The sequence below is a fragment of the Nilaparvata lugens genome, chromosome X (assembly GCF_014356525.2).
Source record: "Nilaparvata lugens isolate BPH chromosome X, ASM1435652v1, whole genome shotgun sequence".
In the NCBI taxonomy this organism is placed as follows: domain Eukaryota; kingdom Metazoa; phylum Arthropoda; class Insecta; order Hemiptera; family Delphacidae; genus Nilaparvata; species Nilaparvata lugens.
Window position 1 is genome coordinate 89,754,894 of NC_052518.1, and position 15,547 is coordinate 89,770,440.

The window sequence follows — 15,547 nt, forward strand, 5'->3', positions numbered from 1 at the left end:
CTAGACTCAAAATGAAAGTCATTCTGATGATTTTCAAAAACCATAACTCCAATCTGAATACGGTTATCTACTATAAAGTTTTATTAGAAAGTATATCGTCCATGGAAAGAAAATATGAGTAGGATTTCTCCTAGTTACGGGACATAGTAACCATGTAGCTTATCTCTCGAATATTGTGTTTTGGTGGCTTGAAATTCTCTCTAGGGGATGAACCTCTTAAGTTGGCAACACTTTACACCACAGGATTATTGATATTGATGAAATATTTCGATAGGAATCCACCAGGGACCGACACTTTTGCAGAGTGGGCTGGGTTTTTTTTTTATTCTGATGCCCACACGAGTCCTAGACTTGTGCGTGGGCGTGGGGTGTGAGGAATGGTGATGGGAGATCAATAATCAATTGGAAAATGAAACTCAGTCACAGGTGAGTTTCAAAATACCGAGAGATGATTTGAATGAATAAATTAATGCATTTCCACCTCAAAAATATAATTACGGTACATAATAGAAATTTAAAAACATTCTTGAAAAAGTTCAACTGACCACATTTCCAGTGTTGTGATCAGTGTATAGAAAAAACAAAGATATGATTAACGCAGTAAAATAATAATTTAAACAAAAAATTATTGATTGGTAAGCAATAAACTATATATTATGGAAATATTAAATTGAATAATAAATATGATTTGTGAATATGATGCTTATACTCTTGTGTTTTCTTGAATTTTACATGAGTACAAAGCCTTTCTTAGTATAAAAACTGGTCACGATTTGAAAATAAATTGAATTATAAGGAGATTTTTACATGATTATAATATGAATATGACTTGTCCATATAGAATAACTCAATTATTATTGAATCATCTATTGAACACCTATAAAAGGGGTATGTAGATTCGTCAATCAACTGCAATCAAATGCTTGCTATAATAATATATATTATACTAATTTGTATATATGCACCTGTATTGCATAAGACAAAAGCAAAAACTGAAATACACTTGAAGACTTACATTGTAGTCAATAAATTAACAAAGCTGAAATTATGAATGCGCTATTTGTAAATTTATTTATGATAAAAATTCCTCTGTAACTGACACACTTTTATTATGATAATATAACAATCTACAATCTTATCTTGATATAGCATTGTGTTATCGGATTGGCACGTTAATAGTCGGTCCCGGCTGAAGTATGACAGTCGTAAGGCCCATTATTGACGGCTTGAATGATATATCCAGGTGATCCGGAACCTTCCAGCATGGGACTCCCCACCAACTGAAGCCATACGAATTTACTAATGGCTTTTATTAGGTACTTTTGGTTCTATTAAATCCTTGAAAAGTCATGAATATCAGAAACTTTTATTGTTTTACTTCAACTACCACAATCATCCATTATTTTATGCAGCTAGAACATTTACTTCTGACAGTAACTGACATGAGACATTTTATTTTCTATGTAGTGGACCTAGAAAATTAATTCTGATGAATTACTGTACAATATCATAAATGTAACATTATTATTATCATGTTAGTTTTTAACACAATAGGTAGCATCATAGTCACCAGGCTGGATGGCGCTTGTAATATTTATGAATGTCTCAGTATGCTCTCAGCAATTCTACTCCAAACACAATTATTCTGTCCTAATAGGATGTAAAATGACACCATTTATTTTGTATTCACATACTTTCATCCATCACATCAGTTTTGAACAGATCAGCACAATTATGTTCATATTGATTGTTGGAAAAGATTTCAAATGAATTATTATTGGGTTCTTGGAGAACTGTTCAACTATTTTAACCTAATGATAATAATATATTGTTATATTTACAAATTTTACAATTAAAGACATCACAATGTAAACAATTCAGTAAAGGTACAAAATTCCATTTTATCGTAGGTACTTGATTTGGCCATAATGAGATGAAAGTAATCTAATTTTGTACAACATTTTTTTTTCAATTGAACACCTTTTTCTATCTATCACCCAGTGAAGATGGAAGTCCATATCGAATATTTACTTATTGATACATACATATGAGTGCTACAGGCATAGCCCAAGTGCACTCATGACGAACGTCCTAAACTGATGTAGAAATTTAAGATGGACAATACAACTAACACAAGATATTATTATTAGAATACAATTTAAAAACCTGGTGTACAAAAACAATTGAAAGAAAGTGGTAAAAAAGAATAGAGGAAGAATTAAGTGAAAATAAGTTTAGTAAATAATAACGAGAGAGAAAAGATAGAGATCTCATTATAAACTAATAAAGTATCTTAAAAATAATGTTAGAAAAATATGCTACATAATTACTGAATCAGAAATACAAGACATGACATGCACTACCGTATATCTCATTCCACCCGAATAAATCCCACACGAAGTCTGAGCGACCACTCACCAACAAAAAATTATTGGGAAATGATCATCCAAACTCGATGCGGGAGACTTTCAATTATTGAAAATAGAATTCAATCTTCACTTCAAAGTAGATTTTGCAATGGTGAAAATATCAAATTGTCCATCAAGCACAATGAATTCGCTTGCTGTAGGTTCATATAACGGTAATAGAGTGTTTGTATGGAATATTACCGTACAAAATATGGGTGGATCAATAAATGGGCTTTACATGCATACTTTTGATTACATAATAGATCATTCTAATTGAAGGCTCCAATAGGCCTACAATCAGTGTCCCTAACCAAGTGGGTGTGGTGACAACCAAGGGGGTTCATGCAATCAGATAGCCTAATATTATGATCTTATTACATAAACTTGATCTTCAATCCCAGGATTTTGTGATTGTCTTCTTTTCAGGCTCTGAACTAAACTGGTACGGTACCTAATAAGGCAAAAATTGAAACCAAGTAACAAGTTATAATTTATCAAAATATATATTGTACAGGCTTTAAACTGGAAAGATCAAGATTTCATCAAGTCACGTTTCAAGAAGTTGAGCCATTCAACTAATTTGAAAACTTGATAACAAATCTCCACTGACAACATTAGAATTTAATGTTGAAGTAACAAGAGACTGAATTAATAAGCAATCTATAATGTGGTGATTTCTATAAAGGCTATAACGTTCATGTTTGCCTGCAGCCAAATTTTCCTCAGTTATCAAAGAACTTTACAACGTTAAACTTTCAAATCGAGCAATTTGAGGTTTTAGTAACTTTTGGTTTCACTGTATGGTGCATGTGAAAATAGTGTCTTTGCAATATAAACTAAAAAATATCATCATGGTTGATGGAAGAATATTTTTCAAAATATAATTATGTTATAAATATATGATTCCTCCCATCATGATTTTAAAAAATATGAGATTAATAATTTCCGGTAGCAATTTTAACAGATACCAAGAGGAAGTGAATGTGTTATGTTAATGTTACCGTACCTGCATCCTGCATCAAGCTAATTTTTCATTTCTTGTTTGAACTTTGAAATCTATTTTAACGGTAGGCTGTTGATCGTCTTTATTTTCATCTTTAATGTTATGAAATGACATTCAAATCGATTTAGAATTAGTAGAAAATGGGTTTCACTTTGCTTAAGTATTCTTTGTCATCAATTGTGATATTATACTTTTTTGGGTTCAATGCTGGGGCTGTTGATGTGTTTTCATTGTTCAAAAGAGAATGTGGCAAGAAACCATCAATTGGTAAGCGTTTTATTCAATTTAATCGTTTAATATTGTCGTGAATAACGTTAGAAATTAATAATTTATTATTTAGCCATGTAATATAATCAACACACACCAAGATCATTCATAATTCAAATTTTATTTCTTATAAAAAAGTTCCTTCTAACAGAGTCTAACTATGACAAACATTTTCTAGTTAGCCTACCTGTAACCCTAAGAAAACGAGCCTTCTTTCTGTGTCAACTTTTGCTAATTTATCACCATTAATAGTATCCATTGCAGTTTTTCGTGCATAATAAATGAAAAATTTATGTGCATTTATAGAACAAATTCTATAGAGCTAGGTACCAACCTGACATTATTAGCTTAATACACATTCATTTTTCATGTAAGATCATTTTTTATTATAACTTTTCATAAATTATTCAATCCTAGATATTTTTATTCATCAAATGTGTTGGGTCCAAAAGGGAATTAAATTTGATGAAAGTTGGCCAAGTATCTACAACCATTTAGTTGGGCCTATGATGAAGCCCATTGTTTGTCCCACCTGACTACTTGTAACTCGAATAGGCTACTGATCACACTAGTTATTCAGAGCCTTTACTAGGAATGAATATGGAAACAATATGTTTGATCTTGCTATCGATTAGCTGCATAATTTTATTTTATTTTCAGCAATCATTGGTGCCGGCATTGGAGGCACTTCGTGTGCCTACTTTCTGTCAGAGCTATTTGAGAAAGATGTCTACATTGATATTTTCGAAGCCGATGAGGTTGGAGGACGTTTGAAATCGCAATTAATTGGGGGAATCGAGGTTGAGCTTGGAGGTGCTGTTCTTCATCCCAGGAACAAATACATGAGGAGCTTTGTGAAGAAATTTGGTTTGAATTTTTCTTGACTCATATACCTAATTTCTATTAATTTTTTGGGAAACCAAGTTTTCTCTCACTGTCAATGCTTCCATCATTTTTGTCTTATAATTGAATAAAAACTTTCTATTTCTGATTCCGGCGCTTTTGATAGCATACCGTATCAGTTTTTGTGATTTCTTCAAGAATGGTGTAATTCTTGAAAATAATCGAATTATTCATAAATACTATGAGACTATTTGAAAATAATGTTTGAAATTGAACGTTGTAACAGTACATGTAGATTACCTTTATTTCTCATCTAACCTTGGCACGTTGTATATCTCAATATGGCTCTATTAAATTCTGCTCTATGGCACTATTAAATGTCCGTACCTATATTTTTTAAAAATATTCATTATTCTGTTCTAATTATGCATAATGTAGGTCTGTCATATTTTTCATGTTCAATGATAACATATCATTTTCCACAGGTCTAGAGTATGAGGTTATTGCTCCGGGTAGAGCTGGAATCTACAATGGAAAGGAATTCATTTTTCTGGAATCTGGATGGAATATCATCGACTGGATTCGAATGGTTTACCGTTACGGCTTGAGCAACAGCTACCACTTCTTCAGGAACATCGAATTCATGCTGGACAGATTCGAACGGTAACTTCTAATGCTTTCTGTGTAATAGTTGAAGTAAAGAGGTGTAAGACTAAGGGAGGCCACTAACGACAGGACAAGTGTGTTGAACCTTTGTGTACCTACTCACATGCTCGTAATACATGTGTAATCAGCGAAAGGCTTCCAACAAAGCTTTTTGAGGTTAGGTTTTCGTAATTTTTGTTGTTTTTTATTTTTTTCTCCGCTCTATTTGAGGTTAAATGTTTTTTATCATTATAATTTGTAATTTATTTATTGTTATTGTTTGTTTATTTTATGTTAGAAGCTGCTGTTGAACAGCTGTTTTTGCTCGAAGCCTTTCCCGTGAATCAATGTCTTTTTCGTTCGAAGACATGTCCTGGTACTTTTCCAGTCGTTAGTGGCCACCCTAAGATATCCTATCTAGAAAGACGAAGTTGTTACAATCACTCCTAGCTTGATAGGCCCGTGGCAAGAAAAGAGCGGCAAGCTACAGCAACAATTCAATATTGACAAACAAGGCGACAAGATTTAGCTGTAAGTGATCTTTACTTTCCTGACTTGATTGGCTCTACTGGCGACAGTAAAATGCGCCTTGCCTGCTGCAGGTCTGGAGATATATTTTTTAGCGCCCGTCATCTGATGACTCATCCTTTTTTCAACTTCATGAAAATAAACACAGAAAGATTCTGATTCCAGATTCGGATCAATTACCCTTAATTTTTTTCAAAGCAGATGACCGATTTCCGAAATACCCAAAAATAAGGAAGTTGTAGTAGCTTCAAAATAGATTTTCTATCATTATGTATATGTAGTTGCTCACATAGGTTTCATTAGCTATGATATGATGCTAATATCTTATATCAGCAGAAAGGTAGCATGCAATTTTACACCTACATCATGACAGACTAGATGGCGCCAGTTTGTGCTCGAAAGTAGCTGGGCGACACTAGTGTCTATGATGTCCAAGGCTATATTGGAAGGCATGGAAAATCATCATTCCAAGTTGAAGCTTTTATTTTATTCATGCTCTCAACCCATATTATTCTGTAAGTAAATGGATAACTGCTATGTGTTTTCTTTAAAGATTCAGTACTCTTTTTTTATTTTGAAAATAAAATATATTTCTCAATTCATGCCATTTTCAAATGTTCTGGTTTGTAATTTGTCATGTATTGAGATGACAATCATGATTTATATTCTAGAAGTACTGCAAGACTTTTATTCAAGTATGAAGGATTTAAATGAGATACTTTAGATTAGTATCTAGTCATGGAATAGGATAAGAACTTGTTTGCACATACAAGTCAAACGTGAGATCGTAAAAGGCAGTTTATACAAAAATGTATGACGAGATTCCTCATTGTTAACCTGACGTTGTGATTGTGATGACTGTAATTATTGTTTTTGTGTAACTTGTGCGTGTTGCCAATCTGTTTTATTTAATTGGTTTAATTTTGTTCCAACAGGGCATACAGTACTTTGGAGAAAGGATACGCCTTTCGTTCTGCCGAACACATGCTGGAATACATGCACCCTTCTTTTCCTGCGATGCGGAACGTCACCATTGAAGATGCATTCAGGCTGGAGTTTGGTGATCTGATGTATGAAGAAATTATTCTGCCAATCATGCGCGTGAATTATGGACAAGGAGGAAATTTGCATCAATTTGTTGGTAAGCAAATCAACCTGCTTTGATATTCAATGATTTGACTAGAATTGTTACTCACTTGATATCTTCATGATTTGTGCGTTGAGCGCTCACGAAATCATGTTGAAATTTTATTTGGAACTACAGAGCTGCATTTCTAATAAATTTATCCTGAAATTGATCAATTGTATGCTTTGGTGGTGTGCTGAGTAGATAAAAACAACAGCAACGTGAAAAACATATATCATTAGGGAAGTAGGGACAGTATAATCCCTTAAAACTTGAAGCTTTGTCTGAGATCAAAAGTTCCATTTTCTGTATTTTCATAAGAATTACTTTGTAATTATTATAGAGCTGCTTTGAGATTTTGGATAAAACTAGGGCTATGTATCTTGATGAAGGCGTCTTTGTTTTAAACGAACTAACTTACTGATCAAAGCTGCCAGCAGTAGTGGACTTAACAGAACCAAGATCTAACTGAATTGGTCCACTACCACTCCTTAGATGCATTCGATTTTCCAAAGAGGCTTGGGGTCAATGCGAGTGGAAATGATTCCGTCCTTATTGGACAAAACGCTCCCAGTTGAGAAAAAACAATGCTAGTCAAAGTAGCCCAGCAATATTAATATAATTCTGATAATAGTATGAAGTAATAGTACACGGTGAAATATAATAGTTATAGCTCAGTTAATGAACAAGTGTAATTCAAAACTTTTCAATATATTTTGGACTTTGAGTAATTTTATGTATTATCACACCTTCCCCCGGCAGCTTTAAGTCGGATACTCGAGACATTTTTGATTATCGTTTTTTCCGATTCATGTCAAAATTAGTCCTAGAATTGTGAATGGGCAATGGGTCCATTTACCACCATTACCGATAAGAAGAAAGTAAATGTGCTCCGTTTAATTCAGTCATGTAATATTTGATCTCAGGTTCGGTTTCACTGGCTGGAGCAATGCCAGAACTGTGGTCGGTGAAAGGCGGAAATCGTCGAGTCGCGGAGGAACTTCTGAAAGCATCGTCAGCTCTCATTTTGCGCTCTCCAGTTTATCAAATATTGTACAACGAATTTGACAGAAACTACCATCTTTCATTTCCGCAAACAAGTGAGGGTGATCTTCGTCATACCGAAGCATATGATATTGTCGTGGTCGCAGCTCCCATCACAGAAAACAGCGAATTTCCAATCGACTTCGGGCACAATATACTCACCGAACTGTACAAACCTCGTCCCTATCATACCACTCACGTCACCATCGTCGAAGGCAGTCTCAACTACTCTGTGTTCAATTGCTCGGTCGATCCACTTCCTACTGAAATCTACACACCCAACTCCAATCTCATGTTCAACTCGCTGTCTAGATTGTCAAAAGATGATTCCAAAATCGAATTGTGGAAAATATTCTCCGATGAACCTTTGAATGATTTCGAACTGGAAATGCTTTTTGAGGAAGATTTTATAGTGAGACTGGAGAAAGTATGGGAAGCTTACCCCCAATACGAAGTACCCGCTCCAATTGAAGATTCGTTTTTCATTCAGCAAAACATGTATTATTTGAACGCGGTGGAATGGGCTGCCAGTGCTATTGAAATGAGCGTTTTGTCAGCAAAAAATATTGCTGTGATCATCCACAGAGTGTGGCAGAGGAGCAACGACTACAGATCTTGTTTCTTCTGCAAAGGGCCCGATAATTTCTGGCACAAGTAAGAACCAGTCTCGCAAATATTCAGCAATTCTCATTTCCTTCGATTCATTCAATAATATTGAGTCTATTAGTTTGTAAAGAGACCAATAATTATCTCTCATAAGTAGAACCAGAGGAGTGAGTTCGTGAATATTTAAAGGGTTTCTATATTGATTTCTAATGTTCATCTTTCAAGTCGTTTATTAGTATTTAGTGTGTATTACTTGTTTTTCTGACTTCATGAGTAAGAGCCAGAGGTTGAGAACTATTAAATATTTAAATGAATTTAATATTCAATAATGTTGATTTTCAAGTCGTTTATTAGCATTTAGTGTGTAGTAATAGTTTTTCTGACTAGTTTGTGTTTGGCTAATTTCCAATTGATCCCATGGCTGTGAAATCAACAAGTACAAGATTTGATTTGTGTATTGTAGAAAAAATGTCCTATTCGAGTCCAATGTTGTTTCAAATTACATTTAAGATGTAATTTATATCGATTTACTCATGCTACTAGTAGGAAATTTTGGGCTATGGAATGGGAAAATAATATATGGTGGCTTTTCTATTCAAATCTTTGGGGAAATACATTCTTCAAATTGTTTGCGGATCTATTGTGAAGTAGAAGCTATGGGCTGTGAAAAAAGATTTGTTAAACAGGCTTGAATATTCGAGACTGATGTATTAGAACTGCTTTATCTTTTGTTATTAGATTTGATTTAATGTATTTATAGCCCATTCTCTGTGGCTGAAACATTATCTTGTGGTTAATTTCACAAAATATACAATGTTCCAACTATTTGAGTATTTCTGGAAAAGAAATGCTTAATTCAATCTCCAAATAATGTTGATGGTTATAGTTCTCCAAAATTGATTCGCTGGTAATTTCAATTTCATGATCTCTTACAGTTTATCTGAATTGGTATCGAATACAATTTGTCAATGATTGATTATGCATTTGAATAGAGTTAATAGTTGAATTTTTTGTGCTATCTTTGAAAATAATCATTACCAATGCATTAGTGTAATAATTATTACGGGTCAAGATACACAAGTATTATTGAGAATAAAGATACATCATATATCTTTATATTTTATCTAAGGAGTTTGATAGAAAAACGATTGAAAGGCCTAAATTCTAGTTCTAGGACCAAATAATTTTAGATTTAATGACACTGACTTGTGAAGATTGAAACATATTCACGTGGAAGGCTGATTGGAATATCCAAAGTTTATTCATATTACTCCTAGACTTGTTTCTTGTATTAGCTTTATTATTCTGAGTTGTCATTAGTTCAAACTTATTTTCGCATTATGTTCAAAGTTCAAAGATACTGTTCGTTGAAAAGTTATTCATTTATAATTTGCTCAATTATTTTCATTTTTCAACTATTTTGTGTTTTCTGGAGTTAATAAATTTTTCACATTTGTAATTGAGTCTTATTTTTGTTATACCTGTTGCGAAAGCAAATTCTGGATATAAATTAACTTTCTCTAAAATAAAAGTAGGAAAGACGCATGACTCATCAGAAAAGTTGAAACTGAGGATTTAGAATTATTAAACTTGGAAGATTTCAAATGAATTATTTGAATAAAATAACAGAAATAGGCTTCATATACAGTAGGTAAATCACTTAATAACTTATGTGATGGAAGATTCAAAAAATAGGAAATAGGAAGGTTTCTTGTAAAAGAAATATCACGCCATAATTTTATGGAAACAGCTTGATTTCTTTTATATTACAATTTGACAGTAGGTTTCATTGTGGATCCTATTCGAATAAAGCTAACCTACTTTTATGACGCTTCAAAATTTTGGTCCACATCTTAGATTCAAATTTATTTTCATTTTGAATTCATCTTCATTTTTTAAATAGGTAGTATGATACATGATTTCGACACAGAATTTTAGGAAAAAATGAAAGTCGAAACCCGCACATCAATATCGCAGACTGTTTCAGACATCAAAGATACTAATATACCTACTATACAAAAATGAAATAGATGAGTAAATTGAAAATCCAAATCATCAAATTTTATTTTTTGAGTAAACGCTTATAGTAGCATCTAATCATAAAGAGAAAATAGTGTAAAGTTTCAGCTATTTTGAATTATTTAGGAATGTTTCATTTCATCAAGGAAAAACGTTTCCAATTATAGAAATGAGAAAATAAAGATTTATTTTTCTGCAACTGTTTACTGCAACTACGCCCCGTTTTATAAAGCTAATATTCTGACTCCAGCTGTTTAAGGCTGTGCAAAGGCTAAAAATAAACTTTTTACTCCTGATATTTTTCAAAGTTTTGTGATCTGTATATCATCAAGCTTTCAAAATGAAAAAGTTTTCTCAGGAAAACTTTTTTTTCTGATCATTTCTTTTTGAGATATGAGCGCCTAAAGTTTAAATTTTGGGGACAGAACATTTCAAATTCGGTAAGAGATAAATCCATGAGATTTAGAGGATGGATTCTTCATAGGCCTATGGTATTGTTGATCTAGTAAAACAAAAATTCTCTGAAAATATCAATTTTTAAGATAGTTATTCAATTTACTAAAAATAACTTATAGTTGAGTTATTTATGGTAAATTGAATAACTTTTTCCTCTAAATCTCATGGATTTATATCGTACCGAATTTGAAATGTTCTGTCCCAAAATTCAAACTTCAGTCGCTCATATCTCAAAAAGTAATGATCAGAAAAGAAAGTTTTCCTGAGAAAACTTTTTCATTTTGATAGCTTGATGATATACAAATCGAAGAATATCACGAGTAGAAAATTTATTTTTAGCCTTTGCACAGCCTTAAAGTGTAGAACTTAGCTAAATGCCGAGCTCGGAAACCGGCCCTTAATGTTATCACATGGATAATTTTTGTATTTTATACTAAAATAAGTATCTTAGAAACAGTTTCAGATATCGATATGCGGTTTTCGCCATTGATTTTATCTTTAAATTCTGTACGGTACCGAAATCATTTATCACACCTTATTTAAAAAAAATGAAGTTGGATCCAAGATGGCGAACCAACATTTGGAAGCGACAGAAAAGTAGTTTTTCAATTCGAATAGTATCCCCAATGAAACCTACTGTCAAATTATACTTGTAAAAGAAATATTTAGCTGTTTCCATAATTTTCACCAATCCTAGAGAATAAGTACTAGGTATACCACCAATATACTAGTTAGAGAATAAGATGAAAATTGGTGGTTTATTCACTATCCAATTTCTTGTCCTATTTGAGGTTCAACATTTTCAACGTCGGAACGTGAATGGGGTTGTTGATGTTACGTCGAATTTTGGATGTCTAGCCGGACGAGTTTAATAAACTGGAGGTCCGACATGCCAATGTCAGCCGTGTAGTTAGAGTCGAGTTGGAATGTAGTTGGACTAACTTGTGGACAACCAGTCGGTGTGTGAGTGATGAAAGATCCAACTATCGGTTCAACATTTTTGGTCGAGAAATCAGATAGTGAATGGCCCGCTATACTCAACACAAACACTAATTATTATTACTTCAAGGATGTGTTTGATGGGAGTGTATTTATTTAAATAATATTCTGTTTTTAATCATCAAAGAAAACATTTTAATCTAGAAACAGTACAAATATGATATAATAGTAATATTGGTAATTTTCACACATCTTTGACTAGATGTTGGAAGCAATTTTCTTGAATAGCCTATTGAAATACTACACTATTTAAGATAAATAGAAATTGATAGATTCTATACATTTTTTATAAACCTTTTACATTTTTTTCATATTATAAGCTCGCCGATAACAGATTGAGTATACAAACGTCAATACCATATGTTTTTATATTATGAATATTTTAATTTAAAATTTCATATTCAAAGCGTTGTAGTAAAATTTTCTCAGCATCAAAAGATGTTTTGACATCAAAGACACACTTTTTGAATATAGTAGGTAATGTAGTCAAATAAAACCGGAAGTCTAGTTTACAGATGATCTACAAAAAAAACTTGTTCATATCGAAAGTCTCACAATATTCCAGCACCTCGAGAGCCTTATATGGAGTAAAAACTACGTGATATCACCATTTTAGCCAATAGCTTTACAAGGCTAGGCTTTCTAAGGGTTGTACTTATTTATAATTTATTCAAAGACCTATTGTAGGCTAATACGGTTGAACGCCTGTGATGGATTGTAGAGCTCAGAAGTTATTCAAGTATTTTACTGAATAGTAAGTAACAGAAGAAAAAAGCATCCTCATTGTATTGTTTTCCAGTTATACACCAAGTGTTTCAATATAACTTAACGATTGAAGATATGGAAGAATTCTTCGGCAAATAATAATTGGTAACAATACTGTGGAATATAAGGGATTATATTTTACTCCAATAAAAGTGAGCAGGGGTAAGGGCATGGCCACATTTTAAATAATTATTTCTACTTCACGAATATTGTTTATTGAAGATCAAACCAAAGTATGTGGAAGAATATATGGGAAAACAAAATGGTAACTATATGATGAAATATAGGATTTTATTTTAAAGTAAGAGATCAAATGGCCGCAGTCTTCTCTTCAATTATTAAAATCAACTGATTCATGATATTTTACGGTACTTGATACTACTTATCGTATTTGTATTCTGTATTGGATATTTGAGATATGTCAATATATTTATCCTCCATTCTCTAAAATAGAATATTGTTATAATTCTAGTACAGTAGATAGTAGTTGCCATTGATGGAATTAAAACTTCAATAATTATTATTACCACAAATTATTATAGAATGTATTTTAATGGTAAATAGAAGTTACCAGACTATTGTTGACCTACAATAATAAACAGTTATTGTTCCAATGATAAACATAAATAACAACTTGTAGTAGTCTGCTGAAAATTATTACAAAATTCAAAAAAATCCGTCTTTTCAGAGAAAGTTTCCCCCAATTTTTTCAAGAACAATTTTTATGGTTAGTCTACAAGCCAACATTACTCCCCAAATGTACAGTAATAATTGAGTTCTATATATGTTTTAATGTTTTAGTATCTACAAAGTTGTATGATTGTATAAAGTTTAATAGAACAGATTACAGACAACTTCTCACCCGATATAATCTATCCTTTACCGTTGGTTTAAAATTATTAAGGAATCTTCGAAATATAGTTTCCTGGAGCAAAGTTCGTGACCTGACATGAACAGAACTCTGATAGGAATTAGGTGAGGGAGTTGTGGAACATATCGGCCTCCACCCTCATTTTGGGAAAGGTTTTGGTGGTGGACCACCGCGGTCAACCCCACCATCCAACCCTCACTAAGTACTTATTTATGGAGCTATTTTTTTATAATTAACACTCATGGCTTGAGATCTATTTTTATACACATTTTTCTAGTGCAGTGATTCTAGCTACAAACAACATGATTTCGCTTTCCAACAGAACAGAACACCTGATGAATCATTTTGAAAATACTGGAGATTACAAATTCCTTTCAACATTTTGCAGTTCTATTAATGTTTAATGTTTACATTGTGAATGGTAGATGAGAAGATTATTATAATATTAGACAAGTTCATGCACAATTCAAATTAATCATTGTAGTTCCAGCTACAAACTATACGGTATTATTTCGCTTTTAAAACACCAAAACATTTCAGATGAGACATTCTGAAAATACTTGAGATGACTAGAGGTATAATATAGTTTTGAAAATTCTATTACTCAAGTTATCAAAGAGCATGTACAACACTGGAAATAGTAGTTCAAGCTATAAACAATATGATTTCTTGTGGGGGAGCGCTTTCTTTGACGACGGCGATTGACTGAGGTGATGGTTGGAATACCTTATTGGGAGAAAAATTGTATAATTGCCCGGTGACACCAGGGCCATTAGTGTAGTATTGAAGAGCGGGTAGCTTGGGTAGAGTGGCTACCATTACAGGACTCCTATAGTGTTACCGACTTGTGGCGGAGTGGAGGTTGAACTTGGATTGAGAAACAAAATAAGAAGGTATGTCATGGGGTGATATAGGAATTGTAATGGAGTGTCACCGTCACTGTTCAATCCAAGCATTCTGCTTAAAACATAATAGAATTTGGTATTGATAATGGCTGGTGCTATCTGATAAATTTTATGGAGGATAGTGATTGGAAATATGTACACGGATTGTAGATTTGGGTTCATCATTACCGGTGCATAACAGGCCAATGAGAAAGCAATTGTTTCATTATGCAAGGTCTGAATCACAGTTCAACTGAAAAAGCTCCACTTCAAGTTTCAGAGGAAAGCTGTCTTGAACAAATTTCCCAATTTCAAACAAATTTTTAATACATGAGAATGAACTCAAGTCTTCGAGTTTTTTTTGTAAAGCCAGCTTGGAGGGAACATCAATGATCTGATATTTCATTCAAAACTGATATATTGAGGAGAATTTAGCTTTCTTTAACAAATGATTCGATAGATTGGAACAATGAACTTAATTTTTCTTTGCTTTCCTTTCAGCATAGCATATTCTCAGTTTTACAGAATTTATTTTGTCTATAATTTGGACTAGGGTGTTACCGTATAGCTTTCTTAACAATTATTTGCAGTCTTTACTGCTTCATTTGATACAGTTTTCAGCTCGACACATCAGCCACCATCAGCCAGTTTTCATACAGACATCAGCAAATCTAGCAAACTATCTTAGTCCTGCCCATTAATGCTAAGAACAATTTCAAGGCCAAGGAAAATAGTGTGTGTGCTGAATCAGATTTTTGTTCCATTATTCTACACTGATCATATAATTACATTATTAAATTAAATTATGATATCACTATTGATCTTTTCTACACATAACAACCCAGAAATGTGTTGTATTGCAGTACAAGCATTATTCAATGGAGGCAGAAGATAATAATTTGTTACATAATTCACTGTCCATCTTGATTGCTGATTTCTGCTTTTTCCGGTCGTGCTGTAACAGAAAAATCACATTGATTCATTGATTTTGAATTATTTGAATAAAAAAATTACAGAAACAAATTATTGAGAAATAGAGTAGAAAACCGGTTAACTCAATGGGTAAACCGGAACGGTTCAATA

At 32.8% G+C, this 15,547-nt stretch overlaps 2 protein-coding genes across 2 annotated transcripts in view; one reads left to right on the forward strand and one right to left on the reverse strand.

Moving 5' to 3' along the window:
- Window positions 1-3,401: 3,401 nt before the first annotated feature.
- On the forward strand, window positions 3,402-9,929 carry LOC111049375 (prenylcysteine oxidase). The gene is made up of 5 exons (XM_022335422.2): window positions 3,402-3,678; window positions 4,339-4,545; window positions 5,007-5,184; window positions 6,630-6,835; window positions 7,747-9,929. Exons 1-5 carry the CDS (start codon window positions 3,552-3,554, stop codon window positions 8,520-8,522), a joined length of 1,494 nt encoding a protein of 497 aa, XP_022191114.1. The 5' UTR covers window positions 3,402-3,551; the 3' UTR covers window positions 8,523-9,929.
- Window positions 9,930-12,055: 2,126 nt separating this feature from the next.
- Window positions 12,056-15,547, reverse strand: part of LOC111049374 (MAM and LDL-receptor class A domain-containing protein 1-like) — a 43,435-nt gene continuing 39,943 nt past the window's right edge. The window contains exon 20 of the mRNA XM_039442099.1: window positions 12,056-15,419. Within this exon, the coding sequence (XP_039298033.1) occupies window positions 15,376-15,419 (44 nt within the window). The 3' untranslated portion in view covers window positions 12,056-15,375. The remainder of the gene's footprint in view (window positions 15,420-15,547) is intronic.